The sequence below is a fragment of the Schistocerca cancellata genome, chromosome 2 (assembly GCF_023864275.1).
Source record: "Schistocerca cancellata isolate TAMUIC-IGC-003103 chromosome 2, iqSchCanc2.1, whole genome shotgun sequence".
Taxonomy (NCBI): Eukaryota; Metazoa; Arthropoda; class Insecta; order Orthoptera; family Acrididae; genus Schistocerca; species Schistocerca cancellata.
In genome coordinates this window covers 739,251,969-739,272,818 of record NC_064627.1, presented here as the reverse complement: position 1 = coordinate 739,272,818, position 20,850 = coordinate 739,251,969, and the positions used below count along the sequence as shown (strand labels likewise).

Genomic DNA, 20,850 nt, shown 5'->3' with positions numbered 1-20,850 from the left:
GGAATTAGATTAATACTAGTTCCATGGATCATGAATACAATATTTTGTAATGATTTGGAACGAGTCAAATTTTTCAATACATGACATAATTAAGTTAATTTAACAACATAATTAAGTTAATTTAACAACTTTTTTATTTTTGGTTTTTTTATAATTTTTTATATAATTTTTTCTCTTTTTTTTCTTAATTTATATCTAAAAATTCATCTATGGAGTAGAAGGAGTTGTCATTCAGAAATTCTTTTAATTTCTTCTTAAATACTTGTTGGTTATCTGTCAGACTTTTGATTCTATTTGGTAAGTGACCAAAGACTTTAGTGGCAGTATAATTCACCCCTTTCTGTGCCAGAGTTAGATTTAATCTTGAATAGTGAAGATCATTCTTTCTCCTAGTATTGTGGTTATGCACACTGCTATTACTTTTGAATTGGGTTTGGTTGTTAATAACAAATTTCATAAGAGAGTATATATACTGAGAAGCTACTGTGAATATCCCTAGATCCTTAAATAAATGTCTGCAGGATGATCTTGGGTGGACTCCAGCTATTATTCTGATTACACGCTTTTGTGCAATGAATACTTTATTCCTCAGTGATGAATTACCCCAAAATATGATCCCATATGCAAGCAATGAGTGAAAATAGTTGTAGTAAGCTAATTTACTAAGATGTTTATCATCAAGATTTGCAATGACGCTTATTGCATAAGTGGCTGAACTCAAAAGTTTCAGCAGATCATCAATGTGTTTCCTCCAATTTAATCTCTCATCAGTGGACACACCTAAAAATTTTAAATATTCTACCTTAGCTATATGCTTCCGATTAAGGTCTATATTTATTAATGGCGTCATACCATTTACTGTACGGAACTGTATGTACTGTGTCTTATCAAAATTCAGTGAGAGGCCGTTTACAAGGAACCACTTAGTAATTTTCTGAAAGACATTATTGACAATTTCATCAGTTAATTCTTGTTTGTCAGGTGTGATTACTATACTTGTATCATCAGCAAAGAGAAGTAACTTTGCCTCTTCATGAATATAGAATGGCAAGTCATTAATATATGTTAAGAACAACAAAGGACCCAAGATCGACCCTTGTGGAACCCCATTCTTGATAGTTCCCCAGTTTGAGGAATGTGATGATCTTTGCATATTATGAGAACTGCTTCTTTCAACTTTCTGCACTCTTCCAGTTAGGTACGAATTAAACCATTTGTGCACTGTCCCACTCATGCCACAATACTTGAGCTTGTCTAGCAGAATTTCATGATTTACACAATCAAAAGCCTTTGAGAGATCACAAAAAATCCCAATGGGTGGTGTTCGGTTATTCAGATCATTCAAAATTTGATTGGTGAAAGCATATATGGTATTTTCAGACGAATGGGTAGCTCTGAGGGATGAAGTAGTGAAGGCAGCAGAGGATCAAGTAGGTAAAAAGACAAGGGCTAGTAGAAATCCTTGGGTAACAGAAGAAATACTGAATTTAATTGATGAAAGGAGAAAATATAAAAATGCAGTAAATGAAGCAGGCAAAAAAGGAACACAAACTTCTCAAAAATGAGATCGACAGGAAGTGCAAAATGGCTAAGCAGGCATGGCTAGAGAACAAATGTAAGGATGTAGAGGCTTATCTCATTAGGGGTAAGATAGATACAGCCTACAGGAAAATTAAGCAGACCTTTGGAGAAAAGAGAACTTGTATGAATATCAAGAGCTCAGATGGAAACCCAGTTCTAAGCAAAGAGGGGAAAACAGAAAGGTGGAAGGAGTATATAGAGGGTCTATACAAGGGCAATGTACTTGAGGACAATATTATGGAAATGGAAGAGGATGTAGATGAAGTTGAAATGGGAGATATTATACTGCGTGAAGAGTTTGACAGAGCACTGAAAGACCTGAGTCGAAACAAGGCCCCGGGAGTAGACAACATTCCATTAGGACTACTGACGGCCTTGGAGAGCCAGTCCTGACAGAACTCTACCATCTGGTGAGCAAGATGTACGAGACAGGCGAAATACCCTCTGACTTCAAGAAGAATATAATAATTCCAATCCCAAAGAAAGCAGGTGTTGACAGATGTGAAAATTACCGAACTATCAGTTTAACAAGTCACAGCTGCAAAATACTAACGCGAATTATTTACAAACGAATGGAAAATCTGGTAGAAGCCGAGCTCGGGAAAGATCAGTTTGGATTCCGTAGAAATGTTGGAACACGTGAGGCAATACTGACCTTACGACTTATCGTAGAAGAAAGATTAAGGAAAGGCAAACCTACGTTTCTAGCATTTGTAGACCTAGAGAAAGCTTTTGACAATGTTGACTGGCATACTCTCTTTCAAATTCTAAAGGTGGCAAGGGTAAAATACAGGGAGCGAAAGGCTATTTACGATTTGTACAGAAAGCAGATGGCAGTTATAAGAGTCGAGGCTCATGAAAGGGAAGCAGTGGTTGGGAAGGGAGTGAGACAGGGTTGTAGCCTCTCCCCGATGTTATTCAATCTGTATATTGAGCAAGCAGTAAAGGAAACAAAAGGAAAATTCGGAGTAGGTATTAAAATCCAGGGAGAAGAAATAAAAACTTTGAGGTTCGCCGATGACATTGTAATTCTGTCGGAGACAGCAAAGGACTTGGAAGAGCAGTTGAACGGTATGGACAGTGTCTTGAAAGGACGATATAAGGTGAACATCAACAAAAGCAAAACAAGGATCATGGAATGTAGTCGAATTAAGTCGGGTGATGCTGAGGGAATTAGATTAGGAAATGAGACACTTTAAGTAGTAAAGGATTTTGCTATTTGGGGAGCAAAATAACTGATGATGGTCAAAGTAGAGAGGATATAAAATGTAGACTGGCAATGGCAAGGAAAGGGTTTCTGAAGAAGAGAAATTTGTCAACATCGAGTATAGATTTAAGTGTCAGGAAGTCATTTCTGAAAGTATTTGTATGGAGTGTAGCCATGTATGGAAGTGAAACATGGAGGATAAATAGTTTGGACAAGAAGAGAATAGAAGCTTTCGAAATGTGGTGCTACAGAAGAATGTTTTAGATTAGGTGGGTAGATCACGTAATTAATGAGGAGAGAGGAGGTATTGAATAGGATTGGGGAGAAGAGAAGTTTGTGGCACAACTTGACTAGAAGAAGGGATCGGTTGGTAAGACATGTCCTGAGGCATCAAGGGATCATAAATTTAGCATTGGAGGGCAGCGTGGAGGGTAAAAAGCAGATTCAGAAGGCTGTAGGTTGCAGTAGGTACTGGGAGATGAAGGAGCTTGCACAGGATAGATTAGCATGGAGAGCTGCATCAAACCAGTCTCAGGACTGAAGACCACAACAACAACATGTGAAGCTGTTCTTGAATACATTACTTTCGCAAAAATTTTGGATAAAGCTGTTAGAAGGGAGATTGGACGGTAATTGTTGACATCAGATCTATCCCCTTTTTAATGCAAAGGTATAACAATAGCATATTTCAGTCTATCAGGGAAAATGCCATGTTCCAGAGAGCTATTACACAGGTGGCTGGGAATCTTACTTAACTGTTGAGAACAAGCTTTTAGTATTTTGCTGGAAATGCCATCAATTCCCTGTGATTTTTTGCTTTTAAGCAAGTTTATTATTTTCCTAATTTCAGAGGGAGAAGTGGGTGAGATTTCAGTTGCATCAAATTGCATAGGTATGACCTCTTCCATTAACAGCCTAGCATCTTCTAATGAACACCTGGATCCTACTATATCCACAACATTTAGAAAATGATTATTAAAAATATTTTCAACTTCTGACTTTTTGTTCGTAAAGTTTTCATTCAATTTGATGGTAATACTGTCTTCCTGTGTTCTTAGTTTACCTGTTTCTCTTTTAATAATATTCCAAATTGTTTTAATTTTATTATCAGAGTTGCTGATTTCAGACATGATACACATACTTCTGGATTTTTACTAACTTTTCTTAATATAGCACAGTAGTTTTTATGTTTGATAGTTTCTTGGTCACTACACTTTCTTGCTGTCAGATACATTTCCCTTTTCCGGTTACAAGATATTTTTATACCCTTAGTAAGCCATGGTTTGTTACATGGTTTCTTACGAGTTTCTTGGAGAAGCAGTTTTCAAATGCATTTACAAAATTGTCATGAAATAAATTATATTTTAAATGGCGTCAGGTTCACGGTACACCTCATCCCAGTCTAACTGCTGTAGGCTTTCCCTGAAATTTGCAGTTGTTAAATCGTTGACTGAACGTACTACTTTAAAGGACTGTTTAGTACTGCTGAATGGAGCTATGTCATATATTGTAACTAGCTCTGCACCATGATCAGAAAGACCATTCTCAACAGGCTGAGCATTTACCTGGTTAAACTTATCTTGGTCTATAAAGAAGTTATCTATTAGTGAGCTGCTATCCTTTACCACCCGAGTAGGAAAATCAGTAACAGGTGTCAAATTGAAAGAACCAAGTAATACTTCCAAGGTCATTTTTCCTATTACCCTCTTTCAGAGAATCTACATTGAAGTCCCCACAAATAATAATTTGCTTCCCCCTATCTGACAGATAGCACAACAAGGAGTCCAAATTTTTCAGAGATAGATGAAAATTTCCCGATGGGGACCTATATACAGTTACAATTATAAATGTGCCTTTATTTAATTTAAGCTCACAGGCACATGCTTCTATATGTTTCTCTACACAAAACTTTTTTGCTTCTATACTTTTTGCACAATGATAACTTTTGACATATATGGCAACTCCTCCTTTCTCCGTATTTTCTCTAATTACATGTGCAGAGAGCTTATATCGACTTACATTTACCTTATCCATCTCAGTAACAATGTGATGCTCAGACAGGCATAGTACATCTATTTCATCCTCAGCTTCTAAATCTTCTAAACAAACCAGAAGTTCATCTATTTAATTCTTTAAACTCCCAATATTTTGATGAAATATACACTCCTGGAAATTGAAATAAGAACACCGTGAATTCATTGTCCCAGGAAGGGGAAACTTTATTGACACATTCCTGGGGTCAGATACATCACATGATCACACTGACAGAACCACAGGCACATAGACACAGGCAACAGAGCATGCACAATGTCGGCACTAGTACAGTGTATATCCACCTTTCGCAGCAATGCAGGCTGCTATTCTCCCATGGAGACGATCGTAGAGATGCTGGATGTAGTCCTGTGGAACGGCTTGCCATGCCATTTCCACCTGGCGCCTCAGTTGGACCAGCGTTCGTGCTGGACGTGCAGACCGCATGAGACGACGCTTCATCCAGTCCCAAACATGCTCAATGGGGGACAGATCCGGAGATCTTGCTGGCCAGGGTAGTTGACTTACACCTTCTAGAGCACGTTGGGTGGCACGGGATACATGCGGACGTGCATTGTCCTGCTGGAACAGCAAGTACCCTTGCCGGTCTAGGAATGGTAGAACGATGGGTTCGATGACGGTTTGGATGTACCGTGCACTATTCAGTGTCCCCTCGACGATCACCAGTGGTGTACGGCCAGTGTAGGAGATCGCTCCCCACACCATGATGCCGGGTGTTGGCCCTGTGTGCCTCGGTCGTATGCAGTCCTGATTGTGGCGCTCACCTGCACGGCGCCAAACACGCATACAACCATCATTGACACCAAGGCAGAAGCAACTCTCATCGCTGAAGACGACACATCTCCATTCGTCCCTCCATTCACGCCTGTCGCGACACCACTGGAGGCGGGCTGCACGACGTTGGGGCGTGAGCGGAAGACGGCCTAACGGTGTGCGGGACCGTAGCCCAGCTTCATGGAGACGGTTGCGAATGGTCCTCGCCGATACCCCAGGAGCAACAGTGTCCCTAATTTGCTGGGAAGTGGCGGTGCGGTCCCCTACGGCACTGCGTAGGATCCTACGGTCTTGGCGTGCATCCGTGCGTCGCTGCGGTCCGGTCCCAGGTCGACGGGCACGTGCACCTTCCGCCGACCACTGGTGACAACATCGATGTACTGTGGAGACCTCACACCCCACGTGTTGAGCAATTCGGCGGTACATTCACCCGGCCTCCCGCATGCCCACTATACGCCCTCGCTCAAAGTCCGTCAACTGCACATACGGTTCACGTCCACACTGTCGCGGCATGCTACCAGTGTTAAAGACTGCGATGGAGCTCCGTATGCCACGGCAAACTGGCTGACACTGACGGCGGCGGTGCACATATGCTGCGCAGCTAGCGCCATTGGACGGCCAACACCGCGGTTCCTGGTGTGTCCGCTGTGCCGTGCGTGTGATCATTGCTTGTACAGCCCTCTCGCAGTGTCCGGAGCAAGTATGGTGGGTCTGACACACCGGTGTCAATGTGTTCTTTTTTCCATTTCCAGGAGTGTACTTACATTATTTTTAATTATACTTTTATGAGAACCTTTCCTTATTCTAACATTTGCAGTACTCTCCTGTCTGAGTTTCTCATAGTGTTTAGGCAGATTATGTCAACTGGGTTGGGTGACTTTAATTCATCAATGCAATTACCTAGGACTGAGATACAATTTGGTGGAGATAAAATTTCTGGTGATTGGTGAAAATTTATAATTGACAGCTGTGAATGGTGATCCAATGTGCTAGAATTGTGCTGTTTAATTTCTTTCCTAAACTGAAGATTTGTTTCAATCCTGACCTCTTGTAGAATTTGACATCTTACTGTCGTACCTATCCTAAAAAAGGTGCTGTTCCAACACCTGTGACCACTGGTATTTTACCATTCATGGTAGTGCCTCCCCCCCCTTAAATTTCCTACTATTACCCCTGCCAGTTTACCCTTCCCTTTCCTGTTGAGATGTAGGCCGTGCGTGGTATAGTCCCACCTACTAAGAGAATCAACAGGAACCACACCAATATGAGCCCCCGCACCCGACCCAAGCAGCCGTTCCAAATCCAAATTAACTCTCCCAATAGAAGAGTTCAAATGAGGCCGGTCATGGCGTCTCACGACAGATATAAATTCAACATTGGTGTGTCTCGATGCCGACACAATCTTTACCAGGTCACACTCTATACTGTACCCAGGATCTCTGTCGATACTGTTCCCTGGCCCTCCCACAATAACCACGGTGTCTTCCCTGGTAAAATCTTTACAGAGTGAATCTAAATCCTCTGTCACCTGATCCAGACTAGCACTTGGTTTGAAAAAATTTGTGACCTGGTATCCTGGTCCTAATTCCTCTTGCAGAAGTTGGCCTACATCTCTGGCATGAGAACTGCCCAACAACAAAACTTTCTTCCATTTCGATGACTTTCCTACATTCTTTTTCAAGAATGATGTTTCCCTTTTATTCCCAACCATTATGGATTCACTTACAGCATGGTGTCCAGTATTAGTATAATAGCACACTGCCAGTTAATTTTCTCAGTTACTTTTTCCCACTTGGCTTTGTGTTAGATTTGGATTTGTTGGTTTGGGAGCATTTATTAATGTTAAAATTTCTTTCTCCAAAATACGAAAATATTCTTTTCCTATGTGCATTGTCGAATTTCTTTCTGAAACATTCACATGTCTTTGTTATAGTATCGAAATGCCCATCATTTTTTTTACATTTGAGCTCTCAGATCAATCTAACACAGAGTAGGAAAACTTAGTTCTTTCAACAGGTTGGTCCTAACTATCTAACAGTAAATTATCAGGTTCTTTGTATCATCATCTTATTCTTTAATGCATCTTACATAGTTTGAAACTAACTTCTATTTCATCTGAGCTATTTTCATTGTGAATGTAGATGCCATGTGTCACATTTATGTTGTATGGGCATATTGTTGTAACAATGTCAGACTCAGTTTTGTAAGATTATTACTAAAGGTAATATTATGGTCTTCAAGACAAATTTCTGTTTGCTGCAAAACAAATATATATTAATGTTCAGCAACACACAAATTTTTATTTTTGACATGTATGTTAATTTAAATATTTTTTTCTGTGCTTGATTAACGTCAGGAAGTCTAGTTATAGCCATATGGAAAACCTTATGCTACAACACACACTACCACCAAAATCAGTTTGAACTGTGCACAGCATTCTCAGTTTGGCATATCAGTCACTTGTGTGTCTTAAAGGCTTCCTTTACTTGTGTGCCATGCAAAATGTCTCATCAAATGTTCTCTTGACTTTTCATCAGGAGTTGTGGCACCAGCCTGACAAGAGTACCATCTCACTTCAATGTGGATGTAATCATCTCAGTGCTAAATACATATATTTATTTGGAGGAGGAGGAGGAGGAGGAGGAGGATGAGGTGGTTTTATTATGCAGCATGCAACAATATCCATCGTATACCTCGTAGTTCAGACTTAGAGAGAATTTTTCAAATTTTGTTTGTCTGACATATAGCATCTTAATTTTATTCTTAATTTTGTCTTTGATATTTCAGTATTAGTCTGTTAACTGCTTAGATGATTTAATGGACTTTTGTGAGTTGTTTTAAAATTTTAATTTTCTCAAAATGTTCTTGTCGTTATCTGTGACAAGTGCTCAATCAGTTTATATGTGGACAACATTTTGTGTTTCAGATGAAAGAACTAGGTAAACACAGACAGGTAGAGTGTGGAAATATGGTGGAACAGTCATTACAGATCAAAGAAAATGTTTCAGACGATGCCTGTTCTACAGATGACATTTTGAAAAATGCAATTGGCAGCAAATCTGAAAAACATAAAGATTTATTTTCCACGCAGTCCACTGTGCCAAAAACTGAAAATACAGTTGATGCACATAGCAACAAAACATACGCTTCTACATTGAAGAAGCAAGATAATATACTTCCCTGCAGAAGAAAAGATTCTGAAACTTCACACGACAGTAATAATGCAAGTGTTCTAGATTCAGATGTAAGGGGAATAATGGAAATGTCTTTGTATGAAATACTGTGCACATACCAAGTTGCTGGTTCATCAGAGTTTGCATCACTTGTTTTGGAAGATGTGGAGAATATGGTGCAAGAACAACTTTTCAAGAAATTTTTACCAGCTGCAGTCTTTAATGCAATAAAGCACTTTACAGTTGACACAAGTGAAACTTATAAGCATGTAAAGACAAACCAAATACAAGCATTGGCCACCGAGGTAGCAGATAAGTGGAAGAGCAGGCTACAAGTATTATTAGAAAACCATTTTCATTTCTCAGATGATGAATTGGATGGAGAAAAGGATGTAGAACTTGCATCAGATTGCACGTCCAGCAGTGGTGAAATGCGTGTGAGAACTAACGACGCCGTCCAGAACATCCCAGTGGTAACAGAAAGTGGTACACAAACAACCTCCACTGGTCAAGTCATATATCTAAACATTTATGCAGATGCTAATGATGAAGTTAATCATAGTTAGCATTTATTATAACACACTGTAACTGTCAGTGTATGGTCCTGACAGTAATTGTAATTCATGTGAGCGATACATGTGGACTTCATTTAGCACGAAAATATGAGTTTGTGGCAGGAAGAAATTTTTAATCAGTCTATCTTCACTGCACTATTGTATGTAATTTTTTGTATAAAGAGAAAACTGTAAATTTTCATATATGAAGAATTCAGATGCATGTCTCATTTTGTATTTTATTTTTTTATCACTGCACAGTTGTATGTATGTAAATTTTAGTAAAAAAATTTTCACATTTGAAGAATTCAAATACACCCCTCATTTTCTTTATTTTTTGAACTTTTCAGAATGTAGCTTGTCATGCTCTGATAACATATTTCCATATGAATCATTGCTTCTTGTCTAAGCATTTCAGAATTTATATGTTGTGCCATGAAAAAATCAAATTGAGAAATTAGTTTTACCTAACACACCAAATGGCTTTGCCAGGCTGTCTGCAGAAATTTTGAAAATGTACAAGACATATTACAAAATATATGGTTTTTCTGCTTCACCAGAGATGAAGATGCCAGGGAGATCACCCTTAACCTACAGGAATTGTTCAAATGAACACCAGCTGTGCTCACCACTCACTGAGCTAATCAACTGCAGTAGCTATAAATCATTCAGCATTAATACTTGATAAATTTAGAGTTGATGATGCTGTTTTTTAATCCTATGCCTGTCAGTCTGTCTTTTATCGTGTTTTCCCTTTTAGTTGTTGTTGTCAACTTGTGCCTCGCAGTGCATTCTTAGAGTAGTCAGGGCGCTAATGACCATTGAAGTTGTGCGCCCTAAAACCACAAAAAAAAAAAAAAAAAAAAAAAAAATTAGAGAGCTGTGGGCAATCCTTGGGCACACAAAATTATAAGTAACTTGTAGTAATAACAATTTAATTCATGAACACCTGATTACATTTAGCTACTTCCGAATAAGCAACAAGAAACCGAATCATGTTACAACCACTTGTCAACAAACAGAATAAAAAGATGTATCTCAGAATTTCAACAGAAAAGGAGAGGAATATACTAAAAAGAAATTGAGATATGTGAACCTGCAACCCTCAACTCTTCTCCTCAATTCAAATAACTCTCGACTCACTTTGATAACATTTTAATGATTTGTTAATTTCTCAAATTGTAATAACATAGTTAACAAGTCAGCCAGTTGTTCCTTCGCATTTGTGTAACAAACACCAGCAATTCTCTTGCTCACATAGTCTGACACAAAATTGTATTTATTATCAAAGTGCTCATTCTTTGATACTCAGCAAATGGATATAAGAATTGTCTTCAAGAACCAGTTCTCTGTTGTTGACCTTGTGACCCATGCCAGTGAACAGTTGAATTAATTACATACAATCAGCTGCTGCTGTTGGCCAGGGCTACACATTCAGCTTCATTTGAAGATAACAAAAAACAGCTTTCACGCTTTGTTGTCTAACAAACAGTATTTCCATGCACTTACAGAAGGAATCCTGATGTAGTTTTCCTGTCTTCTCCACTGCCAAAATCTACTTCTATGTAGCAGGGAATCATCTCTGCACCTCCTTTTTCGTATTGCAAACCAAAATCCAGTGTTCCTTTTAATGTATCTTAGCATTCATTTTTAAAGTCCCTTCCAACAGCATTCCATTGGATTGTTTTCATATCTGCTGAAGTAATTTGCTGCAACACTTCAGCTCTGATCTTATTGTAAGCATAGCATACCCCAAACAATGTATAAATTGACAAACTGGTTTAGATTTACCTAAGGAATCTTGATCATTATTCAGCTCTGGTTTGCTCTGCATTTGATATCTTCAGTACAGAAGATGAGACACAATCATTTCATCCTTTGACCTTTTAAAATGGGTGCCAAGATAGGATTTAAGTTCTTCCACATCTTGTGTTTCCATAGCTCTTTTAATCTTGTTGTTCTCATCAGAGTAACTTTCAGGAATTTTATCACCTGCTCTCTCTTGTCTTCCAAATGTCCCATATACAAACATCTGTCAATGTTTGACTGTCTATGCCCAATACTTTTGACAAAATTATTAAATATTGCATTCCAGGGAGTTTTTTTCTCTGGAAAATACCTTGGATTTTTTTTAATTCCAGAATTTTTTCGTTATTTTAGTTTTCAGTAAAATTAAGTCTAATTTTGACTAGTAAGGACTTATACAAAGAATTTTGACTTTAGCCCACCACTGCAGAAAAATAATGCAGCAATAAAACGTAAACAAGAGAATAACCACCAAAATAAAACTTTAGGTGAAAGGGTTTGTACCTTAGGATTGTTTTTATTTTTTTTATACTATATATTTTGTATAAGAAATTTGAAAATTTACCCCATCACAGGCAGAAATTGTAGGTAATGTTGAACGAACAGCAGATTAGGCTAGCTCCAATAATTACATCATTACTCACCAAGAAAGACTTGTCATACTAGTCCCAGTCACCAATAAAGACTTCTGTCATACTTGTCCCAAGTTACAACCTATGGTTTCACTTTGGGACAATGGTGGTTCTACCTTTCCACATGCTAATATTTTTCAGTTTCTTAGTTTTTTGAAAGAAGAAATCATATTGATATTAGGCAGTACATGTTTCTTTATTGGGTGCAAATACAAAACTTACTTTACCTTAAAACAACATGGTTGGAATAAAATATTGAGTGATTGAAACCCATGACACACCACTGGAATTGGTAGTTCCTTCACTATGTTACAGCATGCCCTCTCTCGAATGTAGGATGAATTGATTGACACTCTTTAGTTGCTGGAATTCGCCCTGACAACTGTCAAATGATTGGCAGCTGTTGCGAATCGGTGTGCTGAAAGGGCTCCCAAGAGTCATGTAGCTGTGATACCTGTACCAGAGGTACCTCAGGTACTATATTTTCCTGTGGATCCTGTCTCCTCTGCAGGAAGTACAGGATCTGACTTTACTTGTGTCATTGACTGCAAGTGACTAGTCAATGGTAGACAGAGGCCTGAGGCCCTGTACAGGGTGGACGGGGATCAGGGAAGACTCAGGGTGTTGTACCGATCCCCGTAACCAACAAGTCTGAGGTGCTTTCTTTCACTGAAACTGAAACAGCCAGTGGGACTCACTTCACCCATTTTGGGGAAACCTGTTTTGTCCAGTAACAGGAGGTGGCAAATGCAGAATGGTAGGGCTCTATTAATCATCAGCAGTTCAAATATACGGCAAGTGATTGTACCCTGTAGCAAAATGGCAGCGAGGGACAGGAAGGGACACCAGGTGCACTCTGTATGACTGGGGGCCATATTCAACAAGTCGAAGAGGCTACTCCAGCAGCCATTGAGGGACATGTAACCAACTGCAGACAGTGGTGCATGTTGGAAGAACTGGTGACTCTCATCTGGACTCCGAAGTCATTCTTGGGTCATTACAGCAACTCTTAGAGAAGGTTGAGAAGACCAGTCTTGCGTATTGAGTTTCAACAAAGTCACAATTTGCAGCATTGTCCCCAGAACTGATCATGACCCTTTGGTTGTGAGTAGAGTAGGAGGACTGAACCAGACACTTCGAAGGTTCTCTGACAAGCTAGGCTGCCACTTCCTGGGACTTGTGCCATAGGGTTGAGAGCTGTAGGTTCCCATAAATAGGTCATTATGCTCTACACATTAGAGGCTGTTACTCAGGTAGCTGAATGTGTGTGGGGGTGAACACAAGGTTTTTTTTAGATTAGGCAACTCCATCCAATCTAGATACCGATAGCTGTTGGAAACCCAGAAGTATCAGTGTCAGATCAAAAGAAATGCCTCTCACAGGTGACAGTATTAAAATCCTAAAGGTACACTTTCGAAGCATCTGCTACAAAGTGCCAGTGTTTTAAGAACTCATGAAAAGCAGTTAAGCTCACATGATACTACATACAGAAAGCTTATTGAAACCTAAAATTGAGAGCACTGAGATTTTTGGGAAAAATTTAAGTGTATGTCGAAAGGATAGGCAAATGGGAAATAGAGGTGGTGTGTCACAGTAGACAAGAAACTCAAATCCCCTGAAAGAAATAGAAGCTGCATGTGAAATTGGGCAAGACTCAGTATTGGATCCTTCCATCGCCCGCCAGACTCATCTCAAAAATTTTAGAGGAAACCTCAGTTTACTTGTACATAAGTTCATTGCAGTCATTGGTGGAGAGACTAATCATCCAACAATTAACTGGAAAAATTACATATTTGTTAGTGGTGGATGTGATAAAGATATCCTGTGAAGGAAACTGACTCATGATGGAAATATTTTGGATCAAATGCCAATATCCCTCAGAGGTTCAGCATTCGTTTGCTGAGTACAGAATTGGCGGACCTGGGGTTTCTGAGCTGGGAACTTGTAAGCGCCGCTGGCCCTCTCTCACTGTATACTCTGGGCATGCTACAGTGACCACTGTGAGGTACAGCAATGGAATGTTGTGTATTTCAGGGAACTGGAGTCTTGGCTTCACCGCCTGGGACCTGGAGTCTTGTCTTCACTGCCTGGACTGTCAGGAAGGTACACACTCCTATTAAAAAAAAAAAACCTCAGCCTCAAGGTGTCCTACGTGCTGATGAGGTGAATGGCTGTTGAGGTAAAACAGTCTAGCAGGCAACCTCTGGGACACCTGCCGTCCGCCAGTTGTGTAAGGCTTGCTCAGCCATGCAGGGCTCTGCCTGGGTTGACAGATGTTTCCCTAGCATCTTGTGGGATCCCTATGGAATGGTTTCCTCAAACTACTACTGATGATGGGACGGGTGTTCTATCAGGTAGTATCTACACCCACTCATCAAAGAGAGCTTTGTTGGTCAGTCCTCCCGAAAAGGTCTCAGAACCATAGTAACACGGCATTAGTGTGCCATAACACTTTCATTGTAATCAAGCAGACGGGGGGAACCTTTGAAAAGGCCTCGTGTTTCTGTATTCACAAGGCACTGGACTGTATTGCTGGGTCTCTCAAAAGTGTCAGAAAACTTCATAGTAGAACACTTCTAGTTGAAACTGCTAATTCAAACCAAATATCTAAGCTTCTGGGATGTAAGGCCTTAGGTGACTACCCAGTTGAGGCCGAGTTGCATTAACATCCTTAACTTTAGTAAGGGTGTGGTTACCTGCTATGATATAATGGAGGTGGAGCCTGCGGAGTTACGTGAAGAATGGAAAAATGGGCATCATGTAAGTGCAGAACTATGTGAAGAGAGGCAATGGAAAATTGGAAAAATCGGTAACATTTATTCTAACGTTTAGTACTCCGGAGTTACCTGACCATATTCATATCCGTCTTAAGGTTCGCCTGTTTGTTCCTAACCCAATGTGATGTTACAATTTGTCCATACCACTATGGGATGTACTGGGAGGGCTACATGTGGCAATTGTGAAGGCTCAACTCACGAATCAGGCACTTGTACACTTATTTCGAAATGTGTAAAGTGCTCTGAGGATCACCCAGTGTGGAGCAGAAAGTGTGAGGTTTACAACGAGGAAAGGAAAATTCAGGAGTTGAAAGTCAAGAGAGACATACCCTGTGGGGAAGCTAAAAAAGCTTTCAAAGTTATGCAACCTCTGGTTTTTGCTACTTCTTTTACATCAGCCCCCAAGATGCCATTCGCTAAGTGTGATGCCTCCACACAAACTTAGACCACAGACTCAAGTATGAGCAAATGCACTTGCCTGTGTACCTGTGGGGGAAACACTCCACTTGAAACAGAAATCATTCGGAAGCCACCGGGTAAGGCTTACCACCTAAGCCACATACCACTACCTGCCATGAGAAGCCAAATAAGCCATTTCGCATCACAAGGAACCACCTCCTCCCATAAGTAAAGAAAAACGTCCTTTGAAAAGTAGTTCCAAGTCCAAGAATGTGGTAGTGAAACCTTCAGATTGGCGAGCTCTCTCCCTCTCTGATGGGGACTATGCTCTTGAGGATATGGACTTCCAATTGGAGGAACCGGAGAGCCAGGAACCGGCTAATGTCCCCCTGACCTACCCAGTAAATCACCATCTCTGAGGGAAAAAACAAGAATAACCTTTGCTAAATAATGTCTCCCACAGGGACTTCAGTGTTGCAGTGGAATTTAAATGGATATTTCTCACATTTTGAAGATTTACAGCTTCTGGCCTAGGAGAAACCGTACTGCATCTGCTTACAAGAACACATCTTAAAATCACCGACACAACTGATTATTGGGTTACTACCCATACTGGAGACAGGGTTAAAGACGGTGTGGTTGTTTTCTTTGGTGACAGGTGCCACTCCTCTCCTGTCCCTCTTACCATGACCATACAGGCAATTGCCATGAAATTTTTCACACCCTTTAATATGACAGTGTGTTCTTTTTGTCTTCCACCTAATGATGCTTTGGATGCAGATACACTGGCAGAACTCTTTTGGGAACTCCCACACCCATTCCTCCTTGTTGGGGACTTCAATGCAAATGATGTGCTGTGGGCCTTGGCCACCACTTGCTCCAGGGGTCAGACGATTGATCAACTCGTCTGTCTGCCTTCTGAACGTGGGTCAAGTGACACACTTTTCCACAGCAACAGCCATTGACCCTTGTTTTCATTCGCCAGCTATTGCAGACTCAGTTCAGTGGGAAGTGGCTACATTCCAGTGACCACTTCGCAGTGTGGATCTGTCTGCCAACTAGGACTGTGGCTGACAGGAGACTATGCGGATGGATGATACAAAGGGCAAATTGGTTGCAGTACAGCCAACAGGCTATTTTTGAACAGAAGGATTGTGCACAGAAGACGGTGGCCCATATCACTTTTGAGATTCAATGGGCTGCCGCAGAGTCTATCCCTCAGTGTAGTAATCACCTCAGATGATGGCCTGTACCTTGGTGGAATGACAACTGTCAATTGGCAATCATGGCCAGACAAACAGCTGTGCGGAACTTCAGACACTGTCCGACTAAAGAAAACCTTCGTGCCTTCAGATCTGCAAGAGCATATGCGAGGCGAGTGGTAAAAGAATGGAAGAGGGCTTCCTGGGAGGAATTTGTGACTTCTGTCTTCTGTTAATCGGTTCTCTTCCACAAGTTGGGAATTTCATAAGACTGATTTCAGGCAAGAGCAGTACATGTCCCCTTATGACCTTGTCAAGTAATGGGGTCTTGGTGGACATGCCAGGATATGGCTCAGGTTTTAGTTGAACACTTTTTTATTGTCACTATGTCATCTAGACAAGTTCCTGCTTTTCAGGTGTTCTGTAGGACTGGCAGAGATGAGGAAGCTCAGTTTCTTCTCGCATAATGAGGAAGTCGACAACCTTATGTTCTCCATGTGGGAAATAATCAGTTTTGCCTGCAGCCATAGACACTGCTCCAGGACCTGATGAGAACCATTATGCCATGCATCGTCATCTATGCTCTGAATCAGAAAGACAGCTCCTCTGCTGTTTCAATGGCACCTGGTTCGATGGACAGTACCTCACGACTTGGAAGGAGGCAATATTTATTCCATTCTGGAATCTAGGCAAGGACCGTAGCGCCCCTAACAGTTACCAGAGTGTAACCATTACCAGTTGTGTGGGTAAGACCCTTGAACACCTGGTCAACCGCCGTGGCGTCTGGCTGCTCAGATCCCGAGGTCACCTGAGCTGCTCCCAGTGCGGTTTCAGGCACTAACATTCCACCCCTGACAACTTAATTCTACTGGTGATGGTGATACAGGAATCTTTCTTGTGCTTTCATATGGTTTGTTTGTTTTTTGACCTCAGAAAAGCATATGACACTATTTGGAGGTACAACATCCTTCGCTAATTTCATGAATGGGGACTACTTGGATGCCTGTCACTTATTATCCAATTTTTTCTTGCGGACTGGCATTTTCGATATCGCATGGCGATGCCTTGTCTGACTTGTGTGTTCAATAGCGTGAGGGACCTCCAAGGCAGTGTCCTCGGTGTAACATTGTTTGCCACTGCTATCAATGGCATTTTCTACACAGTCGGAAGCCCTGTCAAATGCTGTTTGTGGATGACTTTGCAGCCTTCTGCTCTTCCTCTGATCTTACAATGACGATGAGGCAAATACAGCTAACCATTAGGAGACTGGAGACCTGGGCTAGGGCAACTGGTTTTCGGTTCTCACCAGAGAAGACTATATGTGTCAGTTTTGACTGTGCTTATCGAAGTTTTAACCAACCAGTGCTCACAGTGGGGGACAGTATTTTACATTTTCAAGAAACTGTCCACTTTTTGGGTTTACTATTTGACTTAAAACTAACTTGGCTCCCACACCTGCAAGACCTATGAACAAAGGGCTTCAAGTCATTGAATATTTTGAAATACCTTAGCGAAAAAACATGTGGAGCTGACAGGTCCTGCCTCTTTCAGTTTTACAAGGTATTTGTTAAATCACATTTAGATTATGGCAGTGTGGTCTAGGGATCAGCCTGTACTTCCTACCTCAAGATGTTAGATGCTGTCCACCATGAGGGCATTCAGATATCGACTGGAGCCTTTCGGACTAGCCCAGTTCTGAGTCTGTGTACAGAGACTGGTGAACCACCACTCTGGATTTGGCAATATATCCTTTTGGCTCAACATGCACTGAAAATCTCAGCGTCACCTTGGTCATTGGCATTTAGTGCGTGGTCCAACCCACCTTTGAATAGCTGTTCAGCAATTGGCCCCATGCGACCGAGCCATTTGAGATGTGCTACAGTCTGTCTCAAGGATCTAGATGTATCGGGCATCAAAATAAACAGCCAGGGATGGAACGCATTGCCACCTTGGTGTCCACAGAGGCCTAAAGTTATTTTTAGCTTTACACAGTACAGGAAAATTTGTACTGAAGATTATATTTTTACAACTTTGTTTTTGTCCATTTTAAGTACGTACCACAGTTTTATTGTTGTTTATATCGATGGATCTCTTGAATGTCATCGGTTGTTCTGCTGTGTTCCCTGATAGGATTTTTAAAGTGTGTCTTCTGGAACAATTTACAAATTATGATGCAGAATTATACAAAATTCTGATGGTTCTGGGTCAGAGACATCACTGTTCCAGGTTTCTAGTCTGTTCCGACTCACTTAGTGCACTGCAAGCACTTCGCCAAATGTATCCAGTAGACCAGCTCATTCATGACTCCTTACAGCAGCTCCAACACTGTGACAAGCAGGTGATCTTTTGTTGGGTACCTGGCCACATCGGGATACAGGGCAACGACATGGCTGACGAACCTGCCAAGGAAGCATGTTGGGATTGTGCTGTCTATCAATGTTCCATCCTGTTGTATGTCATCGTCCCATTTTCTGACAGATGCATCATGCATCAGTGGAAGACTGAATAGTTGCAGGTGACAGAAAACAAACTGTGGTCACTCAAATCTATCACAAAGGCATGGCGGACTTCATGTCAGCCTTCTTCAACACAGGGCTTCCTCCTCTGGCAAGTTCAGTAAACGAGATAAAAAATCAGTAGTGTCATGTCTCAGTCAGAAATGCGAAACTTTCAGCACAGGGCAGGAGCATGTAGAGGAGCTCTGGCTCAAGTTTAAAAGAATAGTTGACCATGCACTGGATATATATGTACCCAGTAGAATAATTAATAATATGAGGGAACCTCCATGGTATCCATTCACTGTAAAGGAACTTCTAAAGAAACAGAGATTACTGCAGAATAGATGTAAAACAAAGTGTAGGGCTATGGATAGAGAGATGCGGAATGAAACGCATTGCTGCCAAGAAAGCAATGTGTGATGTATTCAGTGACTACTGTAGCAGAAGATTATCAAGTGCTCTTTAACAGAATCCAAAGAAATTCTGGTCATATGTGAAAGCTTTTAGTGGCATGAAAGTTGTGTCCAGTACCTAGCTAATGAGACAGGAACTGAAATTGAGGGTAGCAAAGCAAAAGCTGAAATGCTTAACTCCATTTTCAAATGTTCCTTTACAAAGCAAAACCCAGGAGAATTGCCCCAATTTAATCCTTGTACCACTGAAAAGGTGAATGAAATAACAGGGTGGTGATTCTTCTGGGAAACCTGGAATTCTCAGGAAATTATATTTTACCTGGAAAAATCCGAAATTTCTCAGGAAATTTCGTGAAATCTGAAGGAATTCTGTGTTTTTTACTTAGCATTGTAATTTAATTTTATTGATCTTTATGAACCACAAATTTTAAAATACCTATTTCTAAGCATACTACTTGCTACAACTCTGTTTCTTATTGTTATTTCAACCAGTCATCAAAGGGCTTTTTAGCCAGTATCGATAAGGTGACCACACATTGTCACCAATGTAGTTTTGGTTCTTGTTTCAAAATCCATGGTTAGCTGTATGTCACTTGTACATCCAGGTAGGATTCTTCAAATTTCCATCTCAGGAATAGTGGAATTTTTGAGTTTATGAAACTTCACCAGTAAGAAATACTTTTATGGACATACTTTCATATGATTTTATACCTTATTTAAAACATAATGATTTCAAAATATTTGAGATCTTACAGCCCACCAACTTCTTTTATGTGTTTTCTTTCCTTTTGTTTTGCAATGACAAATTATAATTATTCATGCTGAGAATTGCAAATGCACCGGCCACAATCCTTGCATCATGTATGTTTACATTGGCTGTATGTGAGTTAAACTGAAAGTTGTCTTGAATGTGTCGGTGTCGTACCTTAAATTATGGCCAGTCTTGGCACGAATGAGTGGTCAAAGGGAATAGAGACTTATGTTGCAACATTGTTTGATGTGTAACAAGTGTATTGATAAATAATGGTTTTCTAAAAGTTAATATGCTCCAGTAATTAAATTTTTTGTCGCATTTCATTTGTAGAAGAAAGGTGAGATAACAATATTGTTTTCAGTATAATATTTATTATGTGTTTACCAGGTGTTTTCACAGACAGATTTAGTGAATATGCATTTTCAACATGTAATCTGAAATCAACATAAAATGCATTATGTATCTCATGTAAACTAAAATTGATAGAGCATGTTACTGTATACAGGGTGGTTCATTGATCGCGACCGGGCCAAATATCTCACGAAATAAGCATCAAACGAAAAAACTACAAAGAACAAAACTTGTCTAGCTCGAAGGGGGAAATCAGATGACGCTATGGTTGGCCTGCTAGATGGTGCTGCCATAGGTCAAACGGATATCAACTGTGTTTTTTAAGTAGGAACCCCCATTTCTTATTACATATTCATGTAGTATGTAAAAAAAAAAATAGGAATGTTTTAGTTGGACCACTTTTTTCGCCTTGTGATAGATGGAACTGTAATAGTCACAAACATATGGCTCACAATTTTAGACGAACAGTTAGTAACAGGTAGGTTTTTTAAATTAAAATACAGAACATAGGTACGTTTGAACATTCTATTTCGGTTGTTCCAATGTGATACATGTACCTTTGCGAACTAACCATTTCTGAGAACGCATGCTGTTACAGCCTGATTACCTGTAAATACCACATTAATGCAGTAAATGCTCAAAATGATGTCCTTCAACCTCAATGCATTTGGCAGTAC

General features: G+C 40.3%; 1 protein-coding gene across 1 annotated transcript in view; it reads left to right on the top strand.

Moving 5' to 3' along the window:
• Window positions 1-9,633, top strand: part of LOC126162532 (uncharacterized) — a 78,425-nt gene extending 68,792 nt beyond the window's left edge. Inside the window, exon 3 of the mRNA XM_049919104.1 lies at window positions 8,541-9,633. Coding sequence (XP_049775061.1) covers window positions 8,541-9,353 — 813 coding nt within the window. The 3' untranslated portion in view covers window positions 9,354-9,633. The remainder of the gene's footprint in view (window positions 1-8,540) is intronic.
• The last annotated feature ends 11,217 nt before the right edge of the window (window positions 9,634-20,850 follow it).